General features: G+C 36.1%; 1 protein-coding gene across 5 annotated transcripts in view; it reads right to left on the reverse strand.

Annotated features, from left to right (window-relative positions):
- NCOA1 (nuclear receptor coactivator 1) overlaps positions 1-12,097 on the reverse strand; it is a 276,241-nt gene that overhangs the window by 58,876 nt on the left and 205,268 nt on the right. For all 5 annotated transcript variants that reach the window (XM_034952725.3, XM_055108162.2, XM_034952724.3 and 2 more), the window contains exons 10-12: positions 6,529-6,676; positions 3,901-5,221; positions 672-852 (exon numbers count right to left, since the gene is read on the reverse strand). In XM_034952725.3, coding sequence (XP_034808616.1) covers positions 672-852; positions 3,901-5,221; positions 6,529-6,676 — 1,650 coding nt within the window. The remainder of the gene's footprint in view (positions 1-671; positions 853-3,900; positions 5,222-6,528; positions 6,677-12,097) is intronic.

Here is a 12,097-nt window from a genome sequence, read left to right on the forward strand (position 1 = left end):
TCATAAATTTAATGTATTAAACTATCAAAGTGTCTCTCAACTAGGAAAATGCTAACTTGGGTTAGAACGATAACATATTTTAACACAGTTGTCTCCTAAGCAACTTCATGGAAAACTCATTCTGTGGTATAACATGTATTACTTGAGAAAAGAAATTCCATAATCAGGAAAGTTTGGGAAATGTTGGGTAAAAGAAATCTAAACTACATTCTTTAATACAAGGCTTCTCAAAACTGCTAATAGGCATTAAAACATCAATACGAAACGTATGGAACATGTAGCATTTGCCCAGTGTATTTTAGTACAGAATCTTTTATTTCTGCAACTCACAGGATTAGTTTTCAAGGAAGATATCTGGAAACAATCTGACCCAATACTGTATTTCTGAAAGTCCTGTTATGGGGTGTTTTGGGTGAGACGACAAAATTGTTCTCCTTAACATCAATTGCTCACCTTAACATTAATTACAAAAGGATAGAGGTCATAATTTAAAATACACATGATGAATGATGTTCACATGCCTAAATATAACTGTTTTATTATTTATAGTGGCATTAATAAAAAGATATTTCACTCTTAAGCAAAGGATCTGTGTAATACTGGTGAGAGACAAAATGCTAATCCACATTATCACTAAACGTTTAAAATGAGGTGTTGTCCCCAGAACATACTATTTAGCCTGGAAGTGGGTCTGGCAGTGGCGGACTGAAGTGAAGCTGGCAGGATCTCCGATTTGATGGTTACACTGGTGACCGCACCATCCATCCTGTCTGTCTCACATAAGCCTGGCAACTGTGCTGCCTTCTCCAGCGTGGGCAGTAACTGATCAAACTGGTCAAGGTCAGCTGTAAACTAAGAATGGAAACCAAAGTTAGAGGAAATATATTTTACACTTTCACCTGAAACAATGTAGAAAAAAATGCTGCTTCTTTAAACTCTATGAATTCAGTGTGACTTTGAGAGAATGAAGAAAGAAGAAATAATTAGAATGATTGGGGCTACTTGGAAATTACACGAGCTAACTATTCCATGGGGAAAATATTTGGATGCTTCTGATATAGTATTCATATACTGCAGGATATAAATAATACACATATATTTGGCTACTATATCTTGGTACAAAAATCTATGTATAAAAAAAGATTGGACTGGAAAAAAGTGTCAGTAGTACTGTGTTATGATGATAGCATTATGGGTGACTTTTTCCTGTCATATTTTTCAAAATTTCATAAAATGACTTACTTTAAACTTCTATTGATTCAACTATTTTATAATTTAAAAAAGTTTGGAAAACTTTTTCATAAATTATGTATCAGCTTTAAAGATATCACAATGGTTACTTCCCACTTAAGGACTTAATAAGAAACATATCTTTTAGAATAGATAGGGAGGCCGGGTGCCATGGCTCACACCTGTAATCCCAGCACTTTGGGAGGCTGAGGCGGGTGGATCACCTGAGGTCAGAAGTTCGAGACCAGCCTGGCCAACATGGCAACCCCGTCTCTACTAAAAATACAAAAACTAGCCAGGCATCGTGGCACGTGCCTATAACTCCAGCTACTAGTGGGGCTGAGGCAGGAGGATCACTTGAACCTGGGAGGCGGAGGTTGCAGTGAGCCGAGATCGTGCCACTGCACTCCAGCCTGGGCTACAGAGCGAGACTCCCATCTCAAAAATAAATAAATAAATAAATAAATAAATAAAATAAAATAAAATAAAAAAGAATAAATAGGGAGTTCCTACATCTGTCTTAGGTTATGTAGAGAAGAAAACTGGCCTTTATTTCACAATATTGCTATACTATGATTACTTTTTGGGTTTCATTATCTAGTTCAACTGAAATTTTTGTTTCTAGAGTATATAAATAGAATTACATATATGTATTTAATTATATTTCTGAGGTTTGGGCACTGTTACATTTAGCAGCAGTTCATTCATTTTTATTGCTGAATAGTGTCCCACTGTATGAATATGTCACAACATAATTATCCATTCTATTGTGATGGATTTTTGGGTTGCTTCCAGTTTTTGGCTGATACGAATAAAGCTGTTAAAAACATTTGTGAACATGTCTTTTGTTACACATGTGCAAAAAGCATTAACCATAAAGGAAAAGATTGACAAATTGAACTATATTAAAGTGAAGAACTTCACCTCATCAAAAAGTGCCAGTAAGAGAAAGAAAAGGTAAGCCTTAGCACTGAAAAGATGTCTGCAAATATATGTCCAATAAAGGACTCATACATAAAGAACTCTTAAAAGTCAATAAGCAAAATAAAAACACATTAAAAAATGGTCACGAGACTAGACTAGGCAATTTACAAAAGAAGATATCCAAATGACCAATGAATATTTATCAGGGAAATGCAAATTAGAACACACACCTCAGAATAACTAAAAATCTAAAATATTGATAATATCATGTATTAACAAGGACTTGGAGCAACTAGAAAAAATACTGATACACTAGGAAAACTGGCATTATCTACTGAAAAAGGACATATGCATATCTTATTATCCTGTAGTTCTACTCCTAGGAAGCAGCTAAACAGAAATACATACACATGTGCACAAAACAGATGCACCAGAACTGAACACAATGGCATTATCTTATAAATCTTTTCCTTTTAAATATACTTATTATTTAATGCTGTTTTCTGCTTAAAAATTAGTTTCATTGTACCAAGAAACACGAGACAGCCTTATCCTCAAAGAACACACATGCACAGAACCAGTCAAAATAGTGTTACTACAAATAGTAAACAGAGATGATATGAAGCACCACAAAAGGACAGAAGCAGGAAATGTCTAACTAGGGATACTTGGGGAAGGCTTTATGCAGATGTTATTTGAATTGGTTTGTGAAGGATGAGTAGAAGTTCAGTGGGCACAGAAAGAAGAGCAAGGCAGAATATGTTTAGAAGAGACATGGCTTATTCTAGGAATGACAAGGACTTCCATCTGCCTAGAATGCAGTATTTCTGAGGGAAGAGAGTGATTCTTGTGAAATGAGAGCAGAAAACTAAGCTGATTCAAGAAACCGAAGGACCTATGCATACTAAGTGTGACTCATGCTTTAGAATGGAGTCTTGTGGATAAACTGCTTTGTACATACATTGTCTGCTGATTAATGAATGTCTATATTCTGCCTCTAAATAAGGTGAAAGCTCCTAGGAAGGGCCATTTTTTTTTTAAACTATATTCCTTCAGAGTCCATAAGCAATTATACAATAAATGAAGATACCTGTTTACTTTTACACCACTTTCACCCCATCCTAAACATAAAGGTTTCTAATCCATAACAACTTATGGAAAGGTTTGTCTTTATTTACGTCTGTTTCAGGTCATGTTACATAAGGGCAATATTCTGTTACCCAGAATATTCAAGTCCCTATCCTCTGATGGTTGAGGGTGGTCAGAATCAGATGAGAAGGAAAAAACAGCCTTAGGAAATGCTTCAAAGGAAATAAAAAACAAGCCAGACTAAGTAACCTTGTCCATCTCCTTACATTTCTCTCCCACTTCATTTACATCAGGGGTTCCCAGACTTGGGTTTGGTTCCTAGGTTTTATTTCTAGAGAGTTAGATTCAATAGGTAGGGCTGGGAGGGAGGGGCAGGGAAGGTATTTTAAAAAATGTCTAAAGATGTGAACTCTGGTTTTACAGAGAAAGAAAAATTTCCTTTTTTATAATTCTGCATTAAAACTGTAGCCTTCTGAAGTTCTAAAGAAAACTTCTGAGGGCATCCTGTGATCAGTTATTGATACTAACCTCTTAATATATGCCTAATGGATAGGATAAAACATAGTATGAATTCATATCTGGTCTACAGATGGAATAGAATAAATGAAAAAAAAAATTACTAGGAATGACCATTCTGTGAAGCAAGCAGTTACCCACCTGGCTCTGGGCCTCCAGTTTTATTTCCTCAGGAGTGGGTTTGGTCATTGGGGTTGGGTTTGTATTACATGGATCCATCTGTTCTTTCTTTTCCACTTTCACCTTTACATCATCCAGGCTCAGGTTTGGAGTTGATCTTAAATCTTTCTCATCTTTATCTAAAAGATAGCGTAGGAGCTGATGGTCTTTTGATTCTTTTTTCTTTGAAGCATCCAGTTCTAGTTTTATACTGGAGTTTCCTTGTACCTGTCCAGTCACTGACACAGAAGTAGATGCACTGTCCTTTTTATCAGGCTCGACAGACAAAGTGGTGATATCTGAGGGGCTACCCTCCTGTAAGAGCCGGTGTAGAATTTTATGCCGCTCCGTCAATGAGCTATGAGAAGAGGGACAAGAACCTCCTGAAGAGTTAGCAGAGGCAGAGTTGGAAGTGCCTGTGCAAGACAGGACATCTTTGCAGCTTGTGTCTATATCAGCATGCCGTAACTGCTGTTCGGCAGTTGTTGTCAAAAGCTGCACTAGTTTGTGACTGGTTTGAGAGTATTTACTGTCTCCATCTGAAAGTCTGTCATTGTTATGCAGAAGCCCTGAATCCAGAGGTTTGCCATCACTAGAGCTGTTGTCAGATTGAATCATTTCATTTAAAATTGAGGCAATCTCTTTGTTATCTTTGGACTCAGCTTTTGCTGGTTGTATATTTAATCTGCTAGGTGAATTCTGTGAGCTCATCTGCCTGAGGACTGGAGAACTGGCAGAGAAGCCAACGGAGTTATTGGGTCCTTCATTCATACCCTGTAAAGATGTTACTGGGATGTTTGAATAAGATCGGTTATTATTATTACAGGCACTACTTGTCATGCCAACGGGAGAGCTTAATGTCGAAATATTAGGAGGAAAGGAATTGTTTGGCATCCTGGGCCTTGTTGCCAATCCAGAAGTAACCTGTCTCCTTGGAGACATGAACTGTGCTAGGGATATTCCTGTACCTTCCATAGGAGAATTATTGAGGTTTAAAGAGGGATTACTGCTCTGTGAACTGGCCTGTCCTTGGTTTAAGGCAACATTGGCTACAATCTGACTTCCGGGTGAGCATCCGAAACTTCCTTGGCTGTTGCTAGAATTACTATGACTGCTGCTATGAAGGTCTGAGCTCTGCTGGCGGTTTATTCTGGTGGATACCATGTTGCTGTTGGATGGTGGCAATGTGGATGAACGAGCCACACCATGAGCTGGAGAGATACTAGGATTGACCGAGGGATTTACTCGGGGAATTGACATTCCAGAATTAGTGTCATCTTGAGGAGAAAGCCCACTGTGCTCCCTAGGGTGAAAAAGACATTATTATTCAAACATCTTCATTTGTTTCTATTAAAATATTTTTATGATACATATTCTAAAACAAGACCATTGATCTCATTAATATTGCAAGCTATCAAGTAAAGAGCTTCTGTACCATCTTAAATTAAGAAAAAAGTTTCTTAAATTAAGAAAAAACTACTGTAAAATATTAGCACCACTTAATAAGAAATAATGCTTATCGACTCTTACATTTGATAATGGTCTCAGTTATATGTAAAATAAATTTTTCTTGGTTTTGGAAAAAATCCAATATATGTTCTTTTAAACAATTTCTAAGCCTAATATACACAATTCACATTATAATAATTTTTTGGTTGAAAAATAAACTTCTCACACCTCTGTTTATAAAGCACTTATTTATGACTCCTGTTACAGCTTTTAAGTATTTCAACTCCAAAGAGGAAGACTGGGTAAGGAAAATACTGTGTCACTGATGTAAAAATTAAAAAGAGTGATATGCAGACATAGCAGATGTTTTGAAAGAGAAATCACAATATGAAAAAAAAGAACTGTGCTAATTCCACTCACAAGCATAATTTAAACTAAAAGTAGAAAAAAACCAGAATACTGAATTCAGGTTTTCAGTGAGTCCTTTACTCAAATTCATAATTATGACAACAGATTTGTGACTGGCATTACCATGTTCCAATAAGCAAATACATTAGATGAGAAAAAGATGAAGTGAGGGGAAATGTCTTTGTTTTTAATGCTACATGTTCACCACTGTAAATGTAGGATTTCTAATAATTCATAGGATAATAGTTTCATGAATTTACCATATATCAGTGTAAAACATACTTAGGGGAACAAATTAGAGACAATGGCACTCAAAAATCAAGTTGATAGTTTAATGATTTGTAATTTCTGTGAGAAATTGTCAACTTGAACTCAGGAGCCACCAAGTATGCCCTAATGAAAATACAGCACTTTCAAAAATAAAAATAAAAATAACAATGTTAACAAACTCTGAAATCTCTTATAAGATTCACATATGGAATGCTGTAAATTTTTAGCCATCTTTTTGGTTTTACCCTCTAAAAAGCAGATTTTCAGCCTCAGCTTTCCTACCTCCCTTTATGAACAACAAAGCTATTACATGATAAAACTATAGAACCCAATATGGATATATTGATTATATATACTCATCACACTAGTTTTACGCCTAATTTAGAATTTCTGCTTTCTAGCCATCAAGAGTATAAAAAATTTATCTAATAAGAGATATGTGAACTGGCTTATTTCATATGAAGCTCTCCGAATAAGTAGTACCTGTCGATGATATGAATTCCCATGATGAAAGGTTGCATGTCTGGACTTTGAGGGTAGCAAAGTTTACACTTGGTGTGGGCGCTAAGCATTGTCCCATCATTCAATATGAATCTATAGGAGGGGCTGGAGGCAGTGCCACGAGTCATCACTGTTTCAAACAAAAGAGAAACCTAGTTAAAATTCTGATACTTATACGCTGGCTTTAAGTCACCAGGTTTTATTTCTACTTAGAACCTCATTTTAAATGCCCTCCCAACCGTTGCCTGCTTAGACTCAGAATAAAGAATAGTTCAGACAAAGCAGATATCTGAGGGGGAAGATGATTCCAGTTGAAATATACCACTTGATGACAGGTTTTAATTGAGTCATAGTTGAATGGGTGCCTCCTCAGAGAAGTTATAATTATGAGGAAACCCCAAATCTGGGAAACATCAACTTTAGTCTTTTTATTTTTTTTTCTTTTGAGACAGAGTCTCGCTCTGTTGCCCAGGCTAGAGTGCAGTGGCACGATCTCGGCTCACTGCAACCTCCGCCTCTGGGGTTCAAGCAATTCTCCTGCCTCAGCCTTCCAAGTAGCTGGGACTACAGGCACCCACCACCATGGCTAATTTTTGTATTTTTAGTAGAGGCAGGGTTTCAGCATGTTGGTCAGGCTGGTCTTGAACTCCTGACCTCAAATGATCCATCCACCTTGGCATCCCAAAGTGCTGTGATTACAGGTGTAAGCCACCGCGCCTGGCCCAACCTTAATCTTTCTCTATACTGGGGGCAGCTCTTCAAATTTATTGTCTCCATTAAAAATACCAGGAAATATTTTTCTCCCCTCTCACTCTCAGTATTATCTTTAACAAGTTTGTTTTCTCTTTTGCTGGTTTTTTTTTTAATAACAGCTCTACTAAGATATGACTGACACACCATAAAATTTACTAAGTTTTGATCAGTTTACAGAGTTCCTTAACTAATATTCAAATTTAACTTTTCACTCAGGAATGTGAATCACTAAGGTCCCATTTGACAAGTTATTTATAAATATGTGTAAAATCTGTGTACTATTTTTAATGTTTGAATTTTTAAAGTTTAGTAAGCAAATTAAGATATAGCCAATGGTTATTAGTATAAGGAACAAAAACTAAGTTAAGGCAGTCAAGTCACTTTATAAGTAGCATAATTTACTCGTCTTAAAGCTTTACTAACAGCAGAAAAAATTCTAATCATGTAAGTATTTATTAAATACATAAAGGCTACGCCAGACTATTATGTAATAAAATATCACTGATGTTTTAATAATACCATATAATTCTATTTTAAGAAAGATTGAGTACTACCACAAATGACTGTTATAATTTAGCCTGTGATAAAATGTTAGTCCAATTTTTCAAAGACATTTCGAAGGGGCTTTGATTACATTTTAAAGGCCATGAGAAAGAGGCTTAAAATTACCAATTAATAAATAATTTTTGAAGTTACATGTTACTTAAACAAGACATGTTCTATTTTATTGTCCTGTGTATACAGTACCAACTGAAAAAGGTATAGTTTAATGTAAATCTATACCATAATATATCTGCTTAAGTACCAAAACCAGAATATAAATTTAATTGAAAGGATAAGACTTATATTTGACCAACCACATTCTTTACACACCTGGCAATTTCAGCTAAATCACTGGCATACTTACTAAATATAATGTATCTAAACTAGGAAAAATTCCTGAATTTAGGGAAGCCTATTAATTTAATACAAGACAATTACCACACTTTATGTTTTGAAATTAGATTATTTGTTTTGGATGAGAATGTATGGACTAAGATTTGGCATTTAATAATTCATTCAGCCATTCTTGGAAGTGAGAAAGAGGCAATATTTAATATGGTAAAACTTCAATTAATTAGAACTCAGTAAGACTCTCCAGTTAACTAAAAGTCTGGTGCTTAATTGTTCAGATGAAGAGGTCAAAGGAAGGCAGCATAAATCAATGAAAAGAGTAACAGCCTAGGAGTCAGATTCAGGCTTGACCTCTCACTGTCATTTACAAGTTTAAGACTTAATGCAAATTAACATTCACCCATCTCAGTCAACTCATTACTAAAACTGAGCCAATAACATTGTAAGATAATATCTAGCACGGAGCCTAGCATGGAGTACATATCAGGTATTGAATGAGTATTTCCTCAATAAACATCAGAGGGAAAAAAACCCAACAAATACACAGCTTCCAAAGTATTTATGTTCTGAGTCACACACATAGTCAATCCCTAGACACCATTTATGGCAACAGCTTCAACTCTGAATAACAATCACTAATACTTTGAATTAAGAGATGAGTAAGGTAGCCACAGCTCCTTACAGAGTTGGTTCAATAAACATTTGCCGTACACATCAAATTTTCCCTTTAAGTGGGTTTCAAGGTTTAGTTTTGGAATCCCATTTTGTTTATAGGTCCTGGCCTAGTTTTCTGACCTAATTTTGTCATCTTTATAGCTAGTATTCTGATCTCTGATTCCTGTGTCCATTTCTAAACTCCTTAGAACACTTAGTGAGGAAAGATAATATTGAAGGACTATTATTGACACCTCAGAATCCTTCAAAAGAACCTTTAACATGACAGCCGCTTTTATTTATTTATTTTTTATTTATTTTTATCCCTAGAATACGCCTCAACAGAGCTACAAAGCAAAAGAAACATTAAATTTTCCCTGGTTACAGCAGCTGTAGAAGCAAAGCTTTTTGGGTTTTTGATCCCTCCCAATTTGGTGCTGAGATAACCTCAAACAAGCATGCCTTACTGATATTAACAAAATAGGCAGGTAAAAAAATGTGTGGCAGGGTACTATGGGTCAATGCCGGTAGAGGTTTATTTTTCTTTGTGGTAGTCACCTAAATATATGCAGAAAAAGATAAAGAATTAAAAAATTGTTATTAGGTACAGAAAAAATAATTACCCCTAGATGTTCTAAAATTCTCAATCACCAATGAGTAAACTCTATTTATTATATCAAAATCACTAAGAGGACAGTAAACTCACATTTTAAATATTTTTAACAAAGTTTGACATAAAAAGATTTTCAGTTGTTACATGGACCGTGGACTTAATCACATTACACAAGTCTCAAAGAACCTTCTAATTAATCATTGATATGGGTACTTTATGTTTTATAGCAATGCTTCCAAACTTAATACCATAAACCCTTTCCAGCTTTGACTCATGATATATTTTTTTTCTTTTTTTGAGACAGGGTCTCCCTCTGTCACCCAGGCTGGAGTGCAGTGGCGTGATCTCGCCTCACTGCAACCTCCGCCTCCTGGGTTCAAGGGATTCTCCTGCCTCAGACTCCCGAGTAGCTGGGATTACAGGCTCACGCCACCACGCCTGGCTAATTTTTGTATTTTTAATAGGACGGGGTTTTGCCATGTTGGCGAGGCTGATCTCAAATTCCTGTGTTCAAGCGATCCTCACACCTCAGCCTCTCAAAATACTGGGATTACTGGCGTGAGCCACCATGGCTAGCCTTAACTATATTTTTTAAAAGATGAAAATGGCTTTATTTTAATATAAAGTTAATAGAGAGATGAACAAAGAACAAGTAAAGTCATTTGTAATTCCATCATGCAGAGATAAACAGTTAAAATTTTGTTAATTTTCTAGAATTGGATAAATAGATATGTAAAAGTGAGATCATATTATATATGCTGTGCTCTCTTGGTCTACTCTTTTTTTTTTTTTTGAGACAGTGTCTCACTCTGTCACCCAGGCTTGAGTGCAGTAGCATGATCAAGGCTAACTGAAGTCTTCACTTCCTGGGCTCAAGCAATTCTCTCATCTCAGCCTCCCGACTAGCTGGGACCATACCTGTGTGCCACGCCTAGCTAATTTTTGTATTTTTATTTTTTGTAGAGATGAGGTTTCACCATGTTGCCCAGGCTGGTCTTGAACTTCTGGACTCAAGCAATCCTCCTGTCTCAGCCTCCCAAGGGCTGGGATTACAGGCATGAGCTACTGTGCCCAGCCACCTACTTTTTAATATAACAATATGTCATGGATATTTCAAAGACAAGAAAAGATGATCCATTACATCATTTTATATATATATATAAACAGAACTTTCATACAACTAGTTTCTAGGTTGTATAGCCTGACATTTCCCATGACTACTATCTAACTGCTGATAGATGTGCTCCAGGAAAAAGTATTCTGTGAAAAAAAAGTCTCAATAACAAAATTTAAAAGGTATTTTTATTGTAGAACTTCTCAGAAACTTAAATACCTTAAATATATCTTATAAATCACCTAAAGTGGGATTACCCATAAAACATCATTTCCTAGTTATAGTTATTAAGTTTGTGGAACCTAGGTTCATAGTTTACAAACTTCTCTGTAAGTAAACATCTTAGACTATAGACTCTGATTCAGTAGTCGGGGGTGGGGTCCAGAAATCTAGTTTAACAACTGCCCCAGATAAATCTATCTTATCAGGGACCTTGGGAAGCACCATGACCTAGATATTTCTTTAAAGTAATAGTTTTGAATTGAACAGAACCTGGGAACTTTTTCCAAACTATACACACTTGCATGGATCTTCTCCTAGTTTAAAAAGTTCCTCAAGTGATCCTGATACCCATTTCCCTCCAATCTCAATGTAAAACCGTGGCTTTAATCTAATTCATGCTAGGTGAAATGTGTTTTCAAACTTGATTCTGGAAAATAAAATAGTAAACTCCTTTTGACAGCAGTTCATGAGCTGACTGTCAAAAGCAGCTAAAAAACTAAACTAAAACTAGAAATTTTAACGCATGTTAGGATTTTAGACTAGTTGCTGCCATCAAAGAGTAAGTTAATGGACAGGAAAAAAGAAAACAGATGGAGGACAAACTTTTCCTGCCTAAATATCATTCACTGTAAAGTTCTACACAAAATCAGGAAGATAGTACATAATTTGCTTCACTCTTTTTATACTGTCCCTAAGTGAAAAGGCAGCAAGAAAACTGCAAATGCAAATAACACCTCTCTCCAATCTTGATGGACCAATGATTGTCAAACTTAAGCATTATTACTATTATTATTATTATTATTATTATTATTATTATTATTATTTGAGATGAAGTTTCGCTCTTGTTGCCCAGGCTGGAGTGCAATGGTGCGACCTTGGCTCACCGCAACCTCCACCTCCCGGGTTCAAGTGATTCTCCTGCCTCAGCCTTCCGAGTAGCTGGGATTACAGGACTGCGCCACCATGCACGCTAATTTTGTATTTTTAGTAGAGATGGGGTTTCTCCAAGTTGATTAGGCTGGTCTTGAACTCCCGACTTCAGGGGATCCACCTGCCTCGGCCTCCCAAAGTGTTGGGATTACAGGCATGAGCCACTGCACCCGGCCAACTTAAGCATTAGCTTTAAGGTTTGTTAAGATATCTGGGCAGGCCTTCATTTGATATTTTAATTCAGCAGGTCACTATCTTTAACAGGTGATTCTCATAAAAGTGTTTCATTGACCACATTTCTCACATCTGGCTAGATACTGCTGAATAGAAAATATCAAAAAAGGCTGTGCTCAATCCACAAAACCTGTTTG

Source organism: Pan paniscus, chromosome 12, assembly GCF_029289425.2.
Source record: "Pan paniscus chromosome 12, NHGRI_mPanPan1-v2.0_pri, whole genome shotgun sequence".
In the NCBI taxonomy this organism is placed as follows: Eukaryota; Metazoa; Chordata; class Mammalia; order Primates; family Hominidae; genus Pan; species Pan paniscus.